Consider the following 22,307-nt stretch of genomic DNA (forward strand, 5'->3'; position numbering starts at 1 on the left):
TGCCACTGCTGTTAGTTTTAACTTTGGAAGGCCCAGACTCCATTTTCTAGCCCGAAGCCCATGTTATAACCAAAGTAGAGGTCGCAAAATGGCCACCTCCTTAAGGAAGATAACACCACAGTTGAAGTGTAGCCTCTGGACTCTCCTTAAGGAAGAGTCCAGAGGCTACACTTCAACTGTGGTGTTATCCCCCCACCCCACTGGCACCTGACTAGACTACTTATTGAGCAAAAGCCATTGTATCAGTCTACAAAAAGGTTAAAAATTATCCTGCAAGTGATATTCTGTGAATCCTCATGGAACCACCCTCTTCCTTTCCCTTTTTCATTCTTGTAATGCCCGTCCCTCCTCTAAAGCCAGTATCTTTAAACAGCATTTTCTGTGAGAATTCTTTTCTCTCAGGAGTCTCTATCAAAATTTCTTTGGCTGCCGCCCACATCACAAAACCACCTATACATTAAAAATTGATTAATATCAATGTGAAATAGGAGCAAATCCATTTCCTAATATTCTTGTCTTCCACAAAATGTCCTCTTATGAAAGGCTGTGCTTAGTTTTACAAGCCTACAGATGGCAATGACTTAATGGTTTTCAATGACAGCACACTGGAACTGGAAAGACATTCACAATAATATCTGAACTACTCAAAGGACATCACTCTGATGATTTTATCCTTTATCATAATTAAGACAAAAGTCAGAGAATTCCTGAGCCATAAACTCTACTCTTTTTTGGATCCTACCATTTGTTCCAACTGGTCACACCTCAAAACTGTTGTTGAAATGAAAGGGCTGCCATTCCTGTTAATTTAAAAACACAAATAAGGCCTATTTTCCTTTTGCTTTATATAAGGGGTATATATTACTATTTACCTGTTGAAAAAAATACCATTGGTGATAACCACTATGGATATGATACCCATAAATTCTGATTGCATCTGATTGTTGTCCTGAAGTAAGTACAATGTTGATTCTCCTTGACAGAGTGTGAATAATACATATATGGAGAAAATCAGTCTGCAGTTGATCCAGGCCTTCATCAGCGATTATTAGGAAATACGGATAATTTTCTTCTAGAAAATTTTGCCAGTCTCCACTTAAGCAGTTAGAAAACTCAGTATGTACCAGAATATCAGTGTTGTTTCTCAAATGGGTAATCAGTGCAGTTCGCAAAGAAAGGAGATCCGGAGTTCTATAATATATGTGTTCTGCATCCTGTATGCAAGTGACATGCATTTAATATTTTTTAAATTAATTACAACAGCTGCCTCAGAACATTCATTATTAGGAATTATTTTAGGGATGCAATCCTATTCTATTACATTCATGGTGGACCAACTAAAATTAACTAAAGTAAACCACGTACAGACATGTGCCCATGATGGTAGGTGATGAACTGCATCCTATGAATAGATTCTGAAAATGACCAAGCTTTCCTCCAGTACAAGGAGCCTTCTGCTGGTACAGAGATCCCCTGCTGCACCAACAGCAGGCTCTCCTGATAACATAAAAGAATCATAGGATCCAAACACAGCCGTTAAATTTGCACAGTATTCCTTAATATTAAAAGAGCAGCCCCTCAGCCTGTAGCACTGTTGGGTTGTTCAGAAGACCTACCAGGATTTCTAAGACAATCTGGAGTTTCTGACACATTCAAAACCAGACTGTCTGGATGGTGGAAAGGAGCTCATTTTGCAACCAAATGTATGGTCATAAATCCAGCCACTATTTGTTTGTCGCATTTGTAACACACCCTTTGTCTAAGGAGGGGACCTTAACCCATTTTATTCTCATAGTATTTTCATAATGTGATAGATTATGCTTACAAATAATGACCAGCTCAAAGTCACCCAGTGACTTTTTTGAATAAATGAAAATTTGAACCTGCTCATCTTCACACTCTACCAGCTTATATCATGCCAACTCTATGCATTCGTTATAACTGTGTAATATCCAGGGCTCATTTCGAGGGGGAACGCACAGGAATGCAGTTCCGGTAGTTCCCCAAAGAGGTCATATGTCAAGTGGCCCCGCCCACCTGACTCTTGGCCATTTGGGGCCCGTTTCAGCCTGGATTGATCCTCTGATGGGTGGTGGATCACTCTCCCACTCAGCAGCGGCCCGATCCTGACCATTTTGGGCCCCTCTTTGGCCATTTTTAGCCCCTTTTTGCCATTTTGGGCCCAATTTTGGCCCTAAATGTCCAGGATTGGGTCCAAAACAGCCAGGATAGGTGATGTCAGTGGTGTGGCACACGCAAATCAGTTATGCCAATGACTCACTTCTGGTGATGGCAAGGAGAATGGCATATGCTAATGAGTTATGCTAATGAGTTCCTCCAGCTCTTTTTCTACGAAATGACCCCTGGTGATATCTATCAATTACTAAGAATAAAAATCCCACAAATTATTCTGCTTAAAGCAGATTATGGCATAGCAGAGTATGGCACAGAATAGTACGTAATGCCTTAGGATTGCAATCCCAAACCGACTCACTTCATATTAAATGCCTGAAATCAATTAAAGCATTTCTAAGTACATAGGACTGGGATTCAAAATTTGCATGACAGAGGAGATCAGTAACTTGCGACAGAAGGCTTAAAAGATTCAAGTGAATATTTAACTGCAGATCTTCCTGCCTGTAATCGATCCATTTTAACAACATTCTCTAAACAGGACTCATTTTGGGTGGTTTTAAAATATATATATTGAGTTGTTTCTCACGAACATGCTTAGGTGATCATTGCAGGTCACTCTGAACAAAGATCACAAGAAATCTACACTGTAGCATGTGCACCTATCTTAGATAAAATAGCACATGAATTATTTTGTCTTGTTGGTATACTACCCAGTGAGTTACAAACTTCCTGTTCCCATTAGAAAACTACCAAATAATAAAACATAGTTAAAACAAATCTTCCCATTACCTTGAAGAAAACAATGACGTATTTTGCTCCTTTGCTTGTTAAATCCAGGAGAAAGCGTTCTACCAGGTAAAAGAAGTGCAAATTCTGTCCTTGCTGTAATGTTAATTCTCTTGCACAAGTGATGAACAGTGAATCACCATCAATCAGAAAAAACTCCGATTCAACATAGTCATTTAGTAAACTGACGTATCTGGACCAAATACAATATATGTTAACAAACTATATAACAATGTCAATGAATCTTTTTTTTAAAAAAACCAATGCCTTACTTGTAAGAAAGGGCAAAGACAAACAGCTGTTTCCTAAACATCTAATTCTTAAATTAACAGAAAATTAGAATCAATCTGACTGCAAGCCATTTATTACTATATTCATGTTGGGTGGAAATGTTCACGATGTCACCTCTTAATGTAATTAATAGCACCTAACATAAAGAAAAAGGTGCGTGCATAATTTACAACTTTTTACATACGTAAGTATCCTATGAATTGCACTATAAAATGCAAGTCACTAACATCTCTAAACTCTTGTAGTAAGAGAAAATAAAATGACAATCTGAATAAGCAAGGGTGTCATGTTTCAGAGACAACCTTTTCTTCAGTAAGCTGCAAGAACCATCAGTGAGTTTATCTGTGGACACAGGCTTTCTATCAAAAGGCTCCCCAACCACTTCCTGTGACTTGTACCAGCAAATTATAATCTGAAACTCCTAGCATTTACCTAGTTTTTTGTTTCACAAAAATAGCTCAAGGACCTCAAAATTCCTATTCTAAGAATTGTCTGTAGATATACCAAAAGCTTTGAAAATAAGAACTTTAAAAAAAAAATTATTGAAACTGCATAACACATAACAAAATACAGTTTATTAGATTACAAGAAGTCATAACTGGTTAATTACAGGTTCCAGAGAAAGTATTCTTACTATAACTAACACGGATAAACTTAACGTAGTAATACGATATGCAGTGAAAACATGAAGATAACTTATACATTTACATACATATGAAAGAATTTTAGGCCAGGTAAGGAACTGTTACTTTCAAGGTATTCAAAAAATGGAAACCATTTCTCTATATTTTTGAAAATAAGAACCTTAATAATATCTGTGTACATACTACCTGCTCTAGGAGTCTAGGGTTGCCAATCTCAAGGCAGGGCCTGTAAATCTCCCAGAATTACAACTGATCTGTAGATTATCTGTTTCCCTGGAGAAAATAGCAGCTTTGGAAGGGAAACTGTATGGCATCATATCCCTGTTGAGCTCCATCCACTTCCCAAACACAGACTTTCTAAGAATGTACCTCCAAATCTTCCCAACCCGGAGTACACAACCCTATCTGAAACACTGAGTAGAACATTTATTTAATTATTTTTATTTTTAATTAAAAAAGGGAATGGAACTCATTTTATAACTCAAGGCTATCCCAGTCCCTTGTGACATCAGAGCATGTAAACCAAAGACAGCTACAGTAAAATGTCCGTTAGGGCATTAGAGCAAATCTATCATTTCCATTACAAAAAATGAGACACACAGAGTGGTTTAGCGGTCAACAAGGAGAGTGCAAGTGTGAAGAGATAAGAAAGCCGAGCATTTACAGGATAATAAAAATACAGGACATACTGATTGGCTCCTAGCTAGCTATACTTACTCTGCTTTTGGTATTTCATCCATGATTAAATCAGTTATTTTTTCCATGAATCTTCGTAGCGCTAGAAAAAAAATGCTTAAAATTAATTCAATAGTTGGGATTTCTCACGTTATCTGTTTGCCACTGAGTTCTGAAATAAAATAACATGAGCAGAATCTTGTGGGAAGCCATTTGTGAGAAGTAGCTCCCACAAAGGTTATGATTAACTAAGTCACATCTGAAAATGATAGGTCATAATAATATACTTAAAATCATTAAATCACAGCATTTGTAATCTGGATGGCAAGTAAGGTCGTCAGGTCCCTCTACCCTCCCAGCAGGAGAAGGGGGGGGGGCTGCCACTTACCTTGTGGCTTCTGCATTTTCTCCCTCACGCACACATTCCTGGCTCTTGTGTGATGACATCACCTTCCGGAAGAGACATCATCACGCTGGCTACGGGCATGCTGCTGAACTTTGCACAGAGCTCATTCTGGCCCATTTGGGACCAAAATTGGCTCCAGCAAAGAACAGGAGCATGCCTGCAGCCTGTGCAACATCACTTCTGGAAGTGATATTGTCGTGCTGCACCAGGAACACACCTGGTGTGTGTTTTCCTGTGTTGCCTTCTGGTGGTGGGCAATCTCGGGGGGGGGGGCTTGCCAGTGCCTGCTGATTGCCAGCAATTGGCAGACAATGGGAGAAACCCAAGGAGATTGCCCACCACCGGCGGGCACCTGAGAACCTTACTGGCAAATAACCACTTAGATAAAGCATAAGAGTCCAAGGCCTCCTTCTTCCACACCTCCATCTCCTCTAGACAGCTTAACACAATTCACTACTGGACACTTTAGGAACAGCAATGGACTAAGCACGCAGGCTGGAAAAACATATTTCCACTCTGTAACATTTGACAGTATCATTACAGAGCAAGTCATACCTAGACACCACTTGCCAAGTGTTGACCAAAAACATACAAGCTACCTGCAGCCCTTAGACTTGTGGCATGGTTTGAGGGCAGCAAATTTGACACACACCCTTTTTGCAAAGCCAGAAGACTATATACTCAGTAGAGAAACTTTCCTGTCCTGAGTTCTCAGTTCCCACCCTTGGTCATCCAGTCAGAGAGAGACCAAGCTTGGAAACAGAATATAAGGTTGTAGCAATACGGCTGTTTTTTTGGTGGAGGGTTTTTCAGGTCTGTTTATCATAGTTCAGTGTGGCTGCATGCAAGCCTAAGTACACATACTTATTTTTACAACATATATCAAAATGCTCTGCTCATACACAGATACAATGCATGCACTTGCACACAAGATCCCTTTGAATGGAACCTGGGCAGCTGCCTATTAGCCTGCCCTTAGTGTTCTCTGTGACAGGCAATTCAGCATGCCTTGGACATTGTGGAGTGCTGCATATCTGTGTGTGTATGTGTTAAATTCTTGGTAAGTGGCTTCTCTTTGTATAAAGTGGGAACACCTCCTGACACACTCTCTCTCTTTCCTTTGAGAGATTCTCTCTCTTGCCTTATGGTCTCCAGACAGAGAAGTCATGCTTTAGAAGCAGGGGACAACTGGAGCAAAATGGCCAATCTTTTCTAGACGGTTACCCACAAAGCTGGCCCAGGATGCTTTTGTAGTATTTACACTATTTGTAGCACTATGACAAACGTACAGGCAAAGGCAACAGATACATCAGATCTCAGAGAGAGAGAACAATCCTGAACCCAAAAGGGCTTTAGCTCACTCTAGCACTGGCTCTCTGCTTCCCTTTCTGTCTCCTTCCCATCTAAAAACACTGCATTGATGGGCACTGGAACAATCCCTCTCCTGCAGTTAAGACCAATTAGGGGGACATCTGCCACACACCAGTCATTTTTTAGTATCAGTGATTAAGGCCAAGCATCAGACCCATTCACAAGCCCCAAGCTCCTTTCATTAAGACATATGTTGTCTCCAAAGAAGGGGTGCAAAAGGAAAATATACAGTCACTCACCTGGATTTGGGATGTAAAAACTGTGTTTATTTGAAACATTAGCCAAGGTTACTTGCTCTGTCTCCTTCCCCAGCCTGAACATGTCCGAAGAGCTTTCATCTCCTCTGTCTCCTCCGGAAGCCATGGCAGGTTTATGGCTTTTGACACTAGGCGTATTTAATGCAGGGCCATCTCTCTTTCACACACCTTCAGATACTAGGCACAGATATATATAATTCTATTTTTTAAAAAAAAAATCAGTTCTCTATGCATTATAGACACTGCATGTGAAAACACATTATCATTCATTCCTCTGCGACCAGGCTAGCTTCATTGTATCTTTTTTTTTCTGATTCCACAAATGACAATCAACCATTGTAAAACTGTCTCTCTTCTTGACGTATTAATCCTAACCATCAGCACTGGAATCTCTTGAAATGCTGCATTCCTCCAGATGATAAATGTGGGTAGGTCGCTGCTTTACCAATCCCTAGCAATATTTTGCTCCTGCCAGCAGCCTACATGACGAAAGTGTCTCTTATTCAAAATTATTCATCTCTTATAGACAGTGACCCAGTACAAATGGCTTTACTGCTATATACCTGAAGAACCACACTGGATTGTTACTTCCAGATGGGTATAGTTTTGTTCCATGCATGCTAGTTAGTATGTGCTACTGTGGGCCGGGAGACTGCAGGCATGTGTATGCCAGTGAGGGTACTCCTCCACTTTCCACTGAGTATTTTGGATTTGCCACCACCCAAGCTGATTCCTGCATCTCTTGTTTGCCAGTGGTTTGTGGCACTGGTAGGGCGCTGTGTGTGCAGTGTGTGGATACTGCCAGCATCCAATTCCTCTTTCTCCTGATTGCTCTCCTAGCCAGTTTAGCCAGGAGATTTGTAGCATATGCATGAGCGAATGGTTAGACAGAAGGATAAAGCTGTCTGAATACCATCTGAGTTCTTAACAGAGAATGATCTTTATTCACTACAACACAGTTTACACTATAGAGCACACAAGCATTGGGGGAAAGTATATCACAGCACTAAAGGAACATTGCAGACTAAGAAGGAAAATAAAACAATTGATGCTAGGGTACACTTAGATACACAAATGTTGCTTTAGGCATCTGCCCCTGTGATGGACAAAAGTCTGTCAGAATTCAGGAAATAGAGGTAAACATCCTAATTTCCTCCCTCATTCCTGCTCTGGCGTGAGCTCTACTAACAGGTAACCAGATCTTTTAAACTTTCTTGCCCCAGCTGGGTGGATTTCCCTTCACCCAATCCTGAGTTTTGGAAGTGACATCCCACATGGGACGTTTGGCATCTTTTCACCAGTCATCTTGGAGTGCATGTCTCCTTCGTTATTACCCCACTCAGGTTATTCAAATAGCCTTCCATGTTGCCCATTCCTGGAGGTTGGGAAAATGGTAATCTCCTTGCGGGAAGCTCATCTCCACGTAGCTAGCAATTTAAGCAGCGTATTACTCCCTTTCCTGCGAAAGAGTGCTCTTTGCAGTGACTTGGGTCCCCTGGGTGTAATTCAAGGCATCCTACACCTTCCAATCAAACAGTTTGTTCTTCTTGTGTTAGCACCTATTTGTGCAAGATCTACATTTTTCAGTGGGGCTGGTGCTAAAGGAGGTGCTAGCACAAGAGGAGGCATGCTCCACAGCTGAGACTATTTATTTATTTAGAATATTTGTCTGCTTCCTCTGCACCAAGAAGACCATATAAGATAATTTATATCAACCAACGGTTAAATTGCAGCACTGGAAATCACATTGTATTCCATTTTATTTTCCTTCATCACCGCAACACCCCTTCAGTGCAGTTTCCCAACCGTCAAGCTACCCCTGAGGGGGTGAGCTCCCAATGGGAAGATGGCAACGGGTTTGCCGGCCTTGGTGTTTTCCCGTTTCGCAGCACCTTGCTTCTTCACCAGCCTTTACTGTGTGCAGTATCCTCATTTCCTTTCAAATTCAATGCGTCCTCTTTTGCATTATATCACAGTGAAATAATGCAAAAGAGGACACATTGAATTTGAAAGGAAACGAGGATACTGCACACAGTAAAGGCTGGTGAAGAAGCAAGGTGCTGCGAAACGGGAAAACACCAAGGCCGGCAAACCCGCTGCCATCTTCCCGTTGGGAGCTCACCCCCTCAGGGGTAGCTTGATGGCTGGGAAACTGCACTGAAGGGGTGTTGTGGTGATGAAGATCGTGTGCACACCACAAAAATAAAAGGGAATACAATGTAATTTCTAGTGCTGCAATTTAATCGTTGAGAAAGATTCTCGGACTGTACATTGGTTGATATAAATTATATTATATGATCTTCTTGGAGTGGATTCTCCTTTTCTTTGACATTATTCTACTGAAGACCATTCCCTCTCGATACAGCAACTCTGCTTCCTCTGCAGACCTGCTGAGGCAGCTCACAATTCAAACAACAAAAACAATAAAATATAACTAAGAACAAATATATATTAAATCCATAAAATCCATATCTAAGTAAAACATTTTTATGTCACCTTTCCAAACAGCTTAGATTCCTCAAAGCAGCAAAGAATCAGACATTAAAACAAACTTTGGAAATACATAATATAAAAACTATTAACTATTAAAAACAAAAATTAAACAGACACAATTAATGTGGGAAGAAGGGTCAGTGATTAAAGTAAGCAAAATAGAGATGTCTGCACTGCTGACATGATAGGTGGGAACAAATGAATCTCCCTGTAGAAGGCATTTCTAGTTTTGGTGCCATGACTGTAAAGGCCCTTTTTAGTTGCTACCCATATACCTTAAGACTGTAAACATACCTAAAAATATAAAAATAAATTACCAATGAAAAAGCCACAAAAAGCAAGCCAGAGTTTTTTAAAAAGTACTTAAAACAGAGCAGTCTAAAATGATATTGATGAAACAGTATTCAGGCCAGGAGCCAACCACTATCTAACATGCACCTGTTTACAGGATCCAAGTTGTCGTCTCTTTTTTTTGCATCAGTCCCTGAAAAATAATTCTTTGGCAGAAATTATTATACCTGTTTTTATATTTCTCTGTTTTTTGCACTTTGCAAAAGGAGCAAAGTCCAGCAAACATACTTTGCGCCAATTTGAAGAAACATCTTTTGATAACAACCCCTCCCAGTAGGTAAACTGATGTTAAATCTCATCATGTGGCCTTAGGTTTAAAGTCCAAAACATGATCTTGGACAGCACAGACCTTTTTGTCTGGAAGGGAGTTATTAGGGTTCAGAACAGTAATTAGTTAGAAAGTCTGCAGTGACCCCTTCAGAGAGATTTTGGATTATCCATCAAAATAAAAAAAAATTGCCTTTAGAACACACAGGACTAAAGATTCCATGTCACCTTCCTGTCCTCTTCATACCTAAGAACTCGCAGCTCCCGTTCATGCCCAAGACACTTTCCTATCCATGCTCTCCTTTGTGCCTTCCCTCAGAAATCTTCCATTTCTCCCCTCTTCAATCAAAGTCCTGCTGTTCTTTCCCTCAGGGGTGCAGTGAGGGTGGGGCCAGCAAGAGCACTGCCCTCACCTGGTTTGCTCCACCTGGAAATGTGGCAGTGAAGAAGGCTAGGCAGATTCCTGGGACTCAGGCAATGCGTTTGGTAAGTGGGAGGCCAAGGCTCTTAGCTGGGACTGAATCCAGACATGATGGACGGGTGGCTGGTGGCCTCCTCTTCCCCCTCTAGCTAGGCTGAAGTGAGCGGGTACGCCATCCCACTTGGCACACCGATTTGCCCCACTTACAGTCATAGCACTGCTACATGCAGACAAGAATACCAAATTAGCCTTGGAATGAAAACAGCCATAGGAATAAAAACGAATTCCAAAATGGCCACTGAAAAGCATTGGTTCAAGGATGATTGATCGTTCCACAGAGGAACAGCAAACATTGTATGCAACCATGGCTCATAGTCAAGGACTTGCTATTTCATACAGATTGCGGGTCTGTTTCATCCAGCCATCTCAATTAATATTATTCAGAAAGGCAATAATTTATTTGCTCTTTCCAATCCATCTAATTAGCCTCCCTGCCCGTCTCCTGCCAGTGGTGGTGGGGGGAGCATATGGTCCATCTGCCCCCCCCCCTATGCCTGAGGAGTTAAAGCGTTTCACCAACCCACACCTCCACCCTTTTCTTACCTTGTATGGTGGGCAGGGAAAGGGAGAAGGGTGCCCTATCTGGAACACTGATATTCATGTTTACATTGAACTGTTATTTTACTGGTTTTATCTATTGTACCTTATTTATGATTGTAACACGCCCTGAGCCTGCCTGCGGGGAGGACAAGGCTGTGTGAGTCTCTGCAGAATGCAAGTCCCTGTCCATGGTGTTCACAGTAAGATAAGTGGTATGTTTTCCAAGTCTCAAAGAATGTAATCCTCAATTCAACGATGCTGTATGAGGTAGGTGTGTAGGTGTAGCTAGTTCTCGGTTCTAGCTAGTTCTGTAGCTAGGTAGGTGTAGCCAGTTCTCGGTTCTGTCAAGTTTGACGCCTTCTTCTTCCAACCCAAAGAGCTTCCTTCTGATAGAAGAGGCTCTTCCAGTATAGGAAAATCCACTTAGCCAAATTGGGTTGGAGGAAGGATTCAAATTTGGCTGAGTGATAGGATGCAAGCTAATACTGCAAGCTTTTCTTCACTCAGAAGACATACTTCTCTGTGGTTACAAATATTAAGTAAACTACACACTGCAAGTGTAAAGTTGTATAATCCCCCACGTACCCACCCAACAACCTAGAGAAGGCTGAAACTTGAGGAGGGGGGAACAGAAGGGGTATTTCCTTGCCAATCCTTATCCATGCAAGAGGATTTTTATCCACAGATCTACCAAGCAATCCTTGATTCTCTTTTCATTACCACGGGGCGCAGAGTGTTGCCGCCATCTGGTCTTTGGTTACTATACTATCCTGCCCCCTCTGATGGATACAGACTATCAAGCGCCACCAGAGGTCTTCTTCAGACACGATTCCTTCACCCACCCACCGTCCCGCCGCTCCTAACCATCGCATATTCTATGCAACAAATCTAACGACTTGCCTGGCTTCATTGGCCTGCCAGGACGCTGGGGAGTTGGTTCCCAAAATCCCCGGATGGAGAAAATAGAGCTCTGTAGCCGCGTCTTCCCTGAGCACTTCAGAGCCTGTGAAGCTCCCTCTGACAGCTCCGGTGAAGCGGAGCTGTTCTGACGCGGCGGCTGCCTCCCTGCCTCTCGGTTATACTTTCTATTCCTGAGGCTGGGAAGCGAGAGAGAAATAGGTTTCGTTTCTCACAAGAGCCTCTGATGGGAGTTGTTCTCCCAACCATCCAATAAAAAGAAGCCCACATTCTGACCAAAATAAATGTCAGTGGAGAATAAGACCAGCTAAAACAAAGCATTTGAGGGGCTTGTGGTTAAAAAGTTTAAAGCAATGTATAACCGGTTGTTGGTAGTATTTAACTTTTATTCGTTTTGGGAAAATCAGTTCTGTGGTACTTTAACGGCATGATTGAGTTTACTGCACATTTGATTAGAAATTTTATAAATTATAATATATAAACATTCTACAAAATAAATATTCTGGGTAAAAGGGCTAAAAAGGTTGGGGGGGTATACATTGGAAGGAAGGAATCAGTCAAACAGGTGGTTGACCATCTGACAAAAAAAGTGAGAATGGGTTATTAATGGTGGATTTATTTAGAGAAGCTGAACAAATTCTTTATAGCAGTTTTCACTGTGAAAGATGCAAGGAAGGCATCTGAATTATCACTGTAAAGCAAGGCAGGGTTAAATGCATTTACTTCATAGGGTTAAATGCATTTACTTCATAGATTTAGAAGGATGTAATTCTGTTCAGGATTACCCTGTAAATCAAATATAGATAACAAGAGAGAATGTGAGAAATGAAAATCAACAAGTTAAGTCTACTTTGACTGGCATATCCTGAAAGCTCTTGAAGAATTAAAAGACTGGAAGATAGTCAACTTAATGCTAACTCATCCAGGAACAGATTCAGTGGACAGCAGTGACAACAAATTCCATACACTAATTATGCACAATTATGTGTGAACTACTTTCTTATGTCTGTCATGGATCCACTGTCAATAAATGGGGTTGCCTCTAATTCTAATATTATGAGGCAGTGAGACAAAAATATTTTTATATCCATTTCTTCCACACCATGTATCTAAAGACAAATGTCCTCATAGAATAGAATCACAGAATCATAGAGTTGGAAGGGGCCATACAGACCATCTAGTCCAACCTCCTGCCCAGTGCACGATCAGCCTAAAGCATCCCTGACAAATATTCATCCAGCCTCTTCTGGAAAACTGTCAGTGAAGGGGAGCTCACCACCTCCCTAGGCAGCTGATTCCACTTTTGAACTACTCTGACCATGAAAAAGTTCTTCCTAATGTCCTGACTGATTCATCAATGCCCAGCCCAAACCCCTGGACCTAGAAACATGATGTTTGGGGAGAACATTCCTTTCATGATGTAAACACCCACTAAGAAGGGATTTAAAGAAATTCACCCCCTAAGGGGGTAAAAAGGGGTAAAGTGTTTTCCCAAAGGGATACAGCTTCCCTGTGTGGCTGGCAGGCTGCTGCCTGCTTCTGCCCCCACTCGGCCACTCTTCCCTGATTGGGTTAGCCTTTCACGGTCATTTGCATTTGCGGGCTGATTGGGGCTCACAACATTACACACCTCATCCCCCCCCCATTGGAATAGAGGTCATTTGCATATGTGGCCTGATTGGTCCTTGCCTACATTCTAAACAGTCTGCAGTTGCTATTGGGAATCACTGAATGTGTCCTGAGGTAAAATGCAACTCCCAGTCTTCCCCGTTAAAGTTCACTAGGGTTGATAATCTCCCTGCGGGGCCTGGCTTTCCTGTGTGGCTGGCAGGCTCCTGCCTGCTTATTCCCCCCTCTCTCTGATTAGTCAGCTGTGGAACTCTGTGTTCTGAGGTAAACATCAGGTCAAGGAAACTGCAGACAGTTGAAGAAAGATGGTACAAGACTCATGAATAGGGATAACACACTTCACTTTATTCAAACGCCTTTGTGAAGCTTGGGTACTATGATATTATACTACAAAACCAACTTTAAAAAAACCCACACACAAACCAAAAAAATGTTACATATCCATAAGTATTATAAATGGATTTAAAGTAGTTAAATACCATAGCAGAGCACGGGTATCAAGCTAGTAATTTTATAAAGCCCAATGTTATTTCTCATTAGTCACCTGAACTGATAAAAATCTGAAACCATACTATTTCCTTGTAGAGAAGGTGCTCCAACCACTTGATCATTTTTGTTTCTCATTTCTTTACCTTATTCAGCTCTGTGATAACCAACATAAATTTATTCAAGTGGGGACCTGCAACACAGCATTGTGGCTTTTTGTTTGTAGGTTGCTCAGGTTTGGTGGCAAAGGTGAAAAGAGTTGCAGATTTGCAGCCACCTTAAACATACTTACAGCAATTTCCCCCTTTTCCTGGCATCCTCAGGCTTCTGAGTTCAGAGGCAGTTTTGATAGACATGCTCTCAGAGCCCATGGAAGGCTAGAAAGAGAAGGCTGTTCTACTCCTTTTCAGTCATACTTCAGTCTCTGAGATTACCTCAGCAGATATGCTCTCCATACCTGCGATGGAGGCAAAAGAGGGACTGCGGAGGACTAATGGTGAAGAGAAAATGGTTGTGAATTTATTATCTACTGCTAAGATATGTATTTTCTCTTGGGAAAAAGATAAGAACCTACTCCTTTGATTGAGAGGCTTAGGAGAGTTTGGACAACTTTTATGTCTAAATAAATATAGTCTAAAAGCTCATTAAAAATAAATCAGATGACAAGTTTGTAGAACAATGTATTTTATTATTGACTATTGGAATACAGTATAATATTGAAACATTTGGTGGTTTTTGACTTTGTTATAAAGAATATGGAGATAAACCCTTTAATTATAATATTAACTAGGAATAGAACATTGCTTTTCTTTCTTTCTTAATATTTCATTCTGTGTCATGTTTATAATAAAAATTTGTTTTAAAAGTAAAATAACCATTAAAAAACAGAGTAAGGTTAAAATATCATGATGAAAACACAAAAGGTGTTCCAGATCCACAAGATGCTGAAACAGTATTAAACCCCCCACAAATTTATGTAATGAAATCAATCCAGGTGATTTTTTAAGATGTTATATTAAAATCATATGGATAGAAACTAAGATGCAATGACCTCACTGAAGAAAAGGCAAGGACAGAAAAAATTAAAGTCAAGACAATTTTGCAAAGTCCCCCTAATCAGGTGTATATTTATACCTGATGGGCGCGGTAAGGGAGATGAAAAAGCTCGAAGATTGTGATCAGAGGTCAAGGAGCAGAGGACACAGTGTAAAGGGCTGAATGTTATATACTGATCTGAAATAAACAGTTGTATTCTTGGATGTAGCAGACAATGTCACTTTGCAGAAATGTTTACACTTTATGCAGTTTTGTTCTGTAGTTTTCTGCCAGTTGTTTAAAAGCCAGCACAACATTGTCATTCTCATCTTCACATAGTTCACACAAAGAAACCCTGCAAATTGAAACAAAACAAAATTAAAATTAATACATTACATCTAAGGTATATATAAAATCCACTGGTAATAAAGTGCATTTATATCTTACTCTATTGTTTTGATTGTCAGTGAAAAATCCCGGAGCAAGTTGTAGGCGTCCCCGCTGTTTAATCTGAAAAACAAATCACAACAGTATTTATTCCAAATTAAGTAAGAATAATAAAAACATGTACAGAATAGTTTGCTGCAGATCTCACTATTTCAAGTACATTCCAAAGAACATTCAATAAGAGTCTTCACACACAGTGTGAGAAAAAGAATCAGATTTCCCTAACAACCAAAAATAATAGTTTAACACCAATATTTTATTTGAACACATGGATAGCTATGTTGCTTGCAAAGGGGCTGGCTTCAGCACTGTATAGCAAGCAGAGAGGTGTTATATCTGCTCTGCACTGATTATACACAGTGCAATCTTTTGCCAAATTACGCAAGTTACGCCCCTGAATTATCTGATCTTCTCCTAGGATGTTTGATGTTGTCCTGAAAATTAACCATTAATTCTTAAAACTGGGTTGTGATGCTGGCGTGAAAGGAATGAGACTAGAGATTTGTAATAACAGCTTATACAGTATTAGAATATGAAGAATAGTATAGTGTGTTTTGTAACTATACCTAGACAAGCCAATTATACACTGTTTAATTCACAGCATGACAAATTTACACACACACACAGCCTCAGCTCTCAATTACCCATTATCTTCGCATAGTGCTTTCAAGGAGCCATGCTTATAGAAATCAAGAGCATAAGCATTGAGTGGTCTTTTCCTTCCAACATGATCATACTTCTCAATCCAAAGTATGGGGGCATTACTGGCATTAACACCCATAGTCCTTAAGACAGCCTGGAAAACAAAACCATTTAACAATATTTATAGCATTTCATATTGGTATGTGTGTGTGTGTGTGTTTTTCTGTAGTACTCTTAGGGTTGCCAACCTCCAGATGAGGCCTGGAATTGCAATTTCATCTCCAGACTACAGAGATCAGTTCCCCTGAAGAAAATGGCTGCTTTGGAGGGTAGACTGTATGGTATTATACCATGCTGAGGTCCCTCCTCTCCACAAGCCCCATCCTCCACAAGCTGTGCCCTAAAATCTCTAGGAATATCCCCAACTGGAGTTAGCAACCCTACTTCATATACCAAAGAAAAATGGATGAAAAGAGTATTCAGGTATTTCCATTTCATCATATGGCAATTTCAGTTATTATATCAGTGTACGCCAAAGACCATTGCTAGTATGGAAAAATTTGGAAGCTCCTTATCCAGAACTGGGAAATTGATATGTTTTGTTTGTCACATTTTTGTTACAGAAGTGAAAGCCAGCAGTACAAATCATATTGTACGAGTTGCTTGAGTTTTTGATGATTATAGTTCATTGGACAATACTAGGCATTATGCCTAGTATTAACATTGGAACCAAGGTGAAACTGTCTGTGTGTGTGTGTGTGTGTGTGTGTGTGTGTGTGTGTGTGTGTGTGTGTGTGTGTGTGTGTGTGTGTGTTTCACTACTGTAATATAGTATGACACAATCTGGGACACTTCAGTTAAGGTCTAAAGTTGCCATTCCTTTGGTTTTGGTCTGAGTGGCTACTTAAAAAAACAAATTAGAAATAAGTCTGCATCTCCTGTTCCCTAGCCGAACAACAAAAACGAAATAGCTAGTTATAACCTGCTAATTAGTGTATGCTGATGAAGAAAAGTGTAAAACTAACGCAACTATGGAAGGACATCTTCAGGATATTTGGTAGGCAGAATCTCTATTTTTTAAAATAGCATTACTTTGTTAACATTGTGAATATTGAACAGATCTTGATCCATCATTCCAGGCAGGCATGCAAAAGGTGAAATCGCTGTTATTCGTTTTGTGCTCTTCATTAAATGAGATGCCAGGTCCGATTCTTCACAGGCTCTACCTGTAAAATCTTAAAAGAATGATCAGGAAGTTCAGCTCTGCCCAAACTCTCTTAATTTACAATTTGTATCCTGCCGTTCCTCCAAGGAGCTCAGGGCACAGTACATGGGGTTATCCCATTTTATCCTCATAAAACTTAGTAGCTTCTCAAATAAGAGAACCTTATTTTTATGTGAGCTTGGAAGCACTACCTCTTACCCCTTAAAATCTGAACATTATTTGTCTGGTTTCACTATTAGTACAAGATCTTTTCCACATCATTTCTTCCCACCACTTCACTAAAATTTAGATCAGTGGTTTTTAGGGTTGTCAACGCCAACCTCCAGGTGAGGCCTGGAGTTCTCCCAGAATCACAGCTTAATATCCGGACTACAGACTTCAGTTCTCCTGGAGAAAATGGCAGCTTCAGGCAACAGCCTCTATGGTATTACATCCCCACTAAACTCCCTCCTCCCCCAAACTCTGCCCTCCTCAGGCACCATCTCTAAATCTCCAAGGATTTCCCAAGTCAGAGCTGGCACTGGCTTTCAGGCTTCCTGTCTTCAGGGGCCCCTTGCACATTTGTCGTGTTGCAGGAGATTTAGGCTTGTCTTTTAAAACTGTGTTCACGCTCATTTTTTGTGGAGTCAGGCATGTTGGCCTATCCTTCTTCTCCAGTAGCATGTGTTGCCATTTCCTATAGTTGCATTTGGTGTAGAAGAGAGTGATAGTGGTGGGAAAACGAACTTTCAGGGGAACTCCTGTTCCCAACCCCTCACCACCACTCACCTGGTCAGCAGGGGGAAAAGATGCAGGAATGGGCCGCCCAGGGCATGTTCCTGACACAATAGGGTTGCCAGGCCCCCTCAACCTCCCGGGGGGGGGACAGGGGCTTGGCACTTACCTTTAGGGAGGGGGTGCACGCGCAGAGCTCACGCGCCCCCACAAGCGCAATGACATCACTTCAGGAGTGACATCATCGCACGGCCCCTGGGAAGGCCCGTTTTTGGGTGCTGTGGAGCTCTCCTGCACTCCGCAACGCTGGAAATGGGCCATTCTGCCATGGATCGGGTCCGTTTTTGAGGCGCCTGCGCTCTGCAGTGCCTCAAAAATGGGCCCGATCTGCAGCAGAATGGGGCACTGTGGAGTGCAGGAGCGTTCCTGCGCTCTGCAGAGCCTCAAAACAGGCCCAATCCATGCCGAAACAGGCCCATTTGGGGGCACTGTGGAGCGCAGGAACACTCCTGTGCTCTGCAGCTGCTGAAAACAGGCCCGGTTTGCCATGGATCGGGCCTGTTTTGAGCGCTGCAGAGTGCAGGAGTGCTCCTGTGCTCCGCAGCGGCCCCGATCCAGGCCAAAATGAGCCTGATCCCACTGGCTGCGGTGCACGGGAGTGCGCTGCATTGCGAGGGAGCACGCAAGGAAGGTGCGCCCCCCCCCCACTGCTCAGGTAATTGGGGGCGGGGTGTGGGGAGCAGGGACGGGGGATCCCCCACCCCCACCGGGGGTCTGGGATCCCTACGGCACAACGATGTCACTCCCAGGAGTGATGTCATCACACGGGCCCCAGAGTGCTCCTAGACTCCATACCAGGCCAATATTGGGCCCCCATTTGGGGGCCCAAATCAGCCCAATGCAAAGCTCGGGAACACTTCCAGGGCCTGCCCAATGATGATGCTCCCAGAAGTGATGTCATCATGCTGAGCTGGGATGGTGCATGTGCTTTAAATGCACACAAGAAAAAAGTAAATGTAAGTGCTGAGTCCCATTCCCCGCCCCCCCAGCCAAGAAATAAAGGGGGCCTGGCAATCCTACTGTGTGAACCTGAGCCTGTCACACACACTCTTAGCCTAAACTACTTCACAGGGTTACTGTAAAGATTCAGCTGAGGGAAGAAACCATATATATGCCCCCTTAGCTCCTTGGCAGCAGGGTAGGATAAAAATAATAGATTCCAATTCAGCAACATAAAATAGGACAGAAAAATTTACTAGTGCAATGGTCTTTAACTTTCCAGACTTAAGACCCAAATTTAACCCCAGGCAGCTGCATGGAACCACTGAATTGCAAACACATGGCAGGAAGTAACATGACAGCATAGTCACAGTGACAGGAAGAGGAAGAGCTCTGCCTTTGCTAGAAAGGAATTCTCTCCACCACTGAGTGACCCAACTTCACTGATGTGCTGCTCTTCAGTTTGCTTGCGAGGAGAGACAAGAGGAGGAGTATCTTTGGGATACCAGTAGTAAACTCTTACAAAAAGCAAAACAAATGGTGGGTAGTTAGGGCCTCACAAACCAGCAGGTGGGACTTGCTTGAGGGCTCTGACCCATGGAGTGAAGGCTACTGTACAAGTGATATCCTTCCTGGACCATCTGTTCTTCTTAAACGTCCACTTGACAAATACCACATATTTTCAAGGGCATTTACGAACATTGTGAGCAAAGTGCTTCCTCTTTTTTAAGTGCCATTCACTTCACTTCCATATCTTTATTTATCCTTGTAGTAGGCCATGAATTGGGGGATTTTTTCTAGTACAAATACAAATATTAAAGGAATAATCCAAATACATCACACATGCATACAAGTGTGCTGCCTCTCCATCATGAAGCTCGCTGGGTGACCCCTGGGCCAGACCATGTACTTCTTTGATGAGAAGAACTAAAATGTACCAGCAGTGATAAACAAAATGATAGCTAAATGTATCACATTACCTAGTTTTGACAATGGAAGGTGGTATTCTTGTTCCATGTCAGCCAGTTTGGCAGCAGAGAGAAGAAAACAACCAAAATTGTTTTCTATTTTACTGTTATATGTTTTTACTGCAGCAGCAAATTCTTCAGGAAGATCTTCCAGAAACACCTGTAATAACCAGAAAAACCTATATACCTTAGGAATCTTCCATTTTAATAATTACAGCACTGATTGCATCTTCCCACTTTTGAGTCTTATTTATGACCAGAAACATTTCTTAACAGAAGACTGTAGGTACACTAATTAAAGTATGATAATAAGCAAATAACTTTTCTCTGGGTAGCTGATAGCATGCCATACTGCAGATTATATTACTTTTTCGAAAAGCTGAAGGAGACAATACATTTCTTCACAAGTTGGCAAGGGGTTTCCCAACCTGACTCCTTAGAGTCAGACATGCATTAGTGGAAACAGAGTTCCCAAGCACACCTGGGCCTAATTTGCATTGGGTATGGAGGGTCTTCAGCTCCCCCAAGCCATTTTCCTGACCCCAAGTGGCATTAATGGATCTGTACCCCAACCCAACTCAGGGAGAAATATATTGTGTGGTTTGTCTCTAAGACTTCTACACATCTTGCTCGTGATTATGCATATGTAAATTGGGGATGGGAGGTAAAAAATCTCATCTATATTTTAGATTTTCTTTTTTAGGCTGGTAAATAGCCCTTTTAAGGGATTTTTAAATAGCCCATCTCTTCAAAGCCACATGATTGTGGTCTATGCACAGATACCATATGATACATGTTCTAGAGTTGCCAACATCCAGGTGGGGCTTGAAGATCTAGAATTACAACTGCTCTCTAGACTACAGAGATAAATTTCTCTGGAGAAAATGGCTGTTTTGGAGGGTGGGCTCTATGGCACTATACCCCACTGAGGTCCCTTCCTTCCCCAAAACCTGCCCTCCCCAGAGTCCACCCCCAAATTTCCAAGAATATCCCAACCGAGAGTTGGAAACCCAGTACATACCCAGTGTTGTGTGAAGTAGTAATACAACTATTCAATGTGACATCACCACTGCCCCTTATAGACATCACCACCACTACCAACACCCACTTGACAACATCACATCCATTCCTGCCCAATGAATTTCAGCGTTTAGGACACTGGCGACTCATCTATCTATCTATCTATCTATCTATCTATCTATCTATCTATCTATCTATCTATCTATCTATCTATCTATCTAGTCGTTTATAGTCCACTTTTCTCACTGAGACTCAAGGCGGATTACATAGTGCGAGGTTAGTACAATCAGTAGCAAGGGCAAGGGCAAGTTGGGGAAACCCCTGGCCAACTTGTGAAGAAATGTATTGTCTATTTCAGCCCTTAGAGAATCCAACCACCCTTTATTGTTTTCATACCCCCTCACCAATGAACGTTCTAGGCTTGTCCAAGAGAACCATCAAGGGACACACTCCTCCTGTCAGCTGATGGTCATAGATCGGCACTTAGAGCAATCAAGGCAATTTCAATATTATAATCAGGCCAAACATAGATTGGAAAAGATCTAGATAATCAGTCTCATCTAGAAATACTTGGGTTGCATAGTCACATTCTTTCAAGAATTTTGCTGCCTAAAGCAGTTTTCAAATTTGGTGATAGATATTTATTTAACATATGTATACAGATTTATTCAGATTTGTTATATTCACAGATGCTTTTTCCAAGAACAGCCTGCTCACAGTCTAATTGTCAATGTGGCCAAACTTGTGGATACTTAAATCCAGAGACTGGAGCTATGAACAGACAAAACAGATCTTTCTACCATTCTGAGAAAAGCCCCAGGTTTGCACAAAAATCTAAAATTTAAAAAATACACTGAGAAAATAAACCACCTACAATAATATAAGCAGCCCTTGTACTTTCAAGAAACAAATGCCTTCCACAGTGGCCATTGTGGAGGTTGCTAGGCAACCACAACAATATTGCCAGCCTTAAAAATGTTGTTTCTGTTGGTAAAAGGCAGAGCCTCTCCCAGGGCAATTTTGGCCTTTGAGGGAGACCAAAGCCAGGCCTAACAATAACCACTGGCCATCAAGGCTGCTCACTGCTGTTCAACAGCAGCCACCACACAAAAGCCAATTTGGTGTAGTGATAACAGTTTCAGACCAGCATCTGGGAGATCCTAGTTTGAACCCCCATGCTGCTCTAGAAGCTCACTGGGTGACAGAGTTGCCAACTCTGGGTTGGGAAAATCCTGAAGATTTGGGGATGGAGACTTGGGGAGGGTGGAGTTTGGGGGTGGAAGGGACCTCAGCAGGATATACTGCCATCGAGTCCATCCTCCAAAGCAGCCATTTTCTCCAGAAGAACTATCATCTGGTGTTTAGATGTAATTCCAAGAGATCTCCAGGCCCCACTTGGATGTTGGCAAATCTATCTTGGCCTAGTCACACACTCCTTGTCTAATCTACCTCACAAGGCTGCTGTGACCATAAAATGGAGAATAATGTAAACTTCTTTGGGGCCCAACCAGCACAGCTCCACCCCT

At 41.8% G+C, this 22,307-nt stretch overlaps 2 protein-coding genes across 3 annotated transcripts in view; both read right to left on the reverse strand.

The window, feature by feature from the left end:
• The window catches only part of DDX60 (DExD/H-box helicase 60), a 90,944-nt gene extending 79,181 nt beyond the window's left edge, over positions 1-11,763 (reverse strand). The window contains exons 1-5 of one of the 2 annotated variants that reach the window (XM_054989770.1): positions 11,599-11,763; positions 6,549-6,743; positions 4,575-4,635; positions 2,926-3,115; positions 873-1,214 (exon numbers count right to left, since the gene is read on the reverse strand). In XM_054989770.1, the coding sequence (XP_054845745.1) occupies positions 873-1,214; positions 2,926-3,115; positions 4,575-4,635; positions 6,549-6,672 (717 nt within the window). In that variant the 5' untranslated portion in view covers positions 6,673-6,743; positions 11,599-11,763. Of the gene's footprint in view, positions 1-742; positions 801-872; positions 1,215-2,925; positions 3,116-4,574; positions 4,636-6,548; positions 6,744-11,598 lie in introns of those variants that run through there. The other variant, XM_054989772.1, reaches the window with a different exon arrangement.
• A 2,701-nt stretch (positions 11,764-14,464) lies between these two features.
• The window catches only part of LOC129336710 (probable ATP-dependent RNA helicase DDX60), a 54,913-nt gene continuing 47,070 nt past the window's right edge, over positions 14,465-22,307 (reverse strand). The window contains exons 21-25 of the mRNA XM_054990002.1: positions 19,774-19,921; positions 16,948-17,090; positions 15,858-16,009; positions 15,214-15,276; positions 14,465-15,121 (exon numbers count right to left, since the gene is read on the reverse strand). Of these exons, the coding sequence (XP_054845977.1) occupies positions 15,022-15,121; positions 15,214-15,276; positions 15,858-16,009; positions 16,948-17,090; positions 19,774-19,921 (606 nt within the window). The 3' untranslated portion in view covers positions 14,465-15,021. The remainder of the gene's footprint in view (positions 15,122-15,213; positions 15,277-15,857; positions 16,010-16,947; positions 17,091-19,773; positions 19,922-22,307) is intronic.

This window comes from Eublepharis macularius, chromosome 10, assembly GCF_028583425.1.
Source record: "Eublepharis macularius isolate TG4126 chromosome 10, MPM_Emac_v1.0, whole genome shotgun sequence".
Lineage (NCBI taxonomy): Eukaryota > Metazoa > Chordata > Lepidosauria > Squamata > Eublepharidae > Eublepharis > Eublepharis macularius.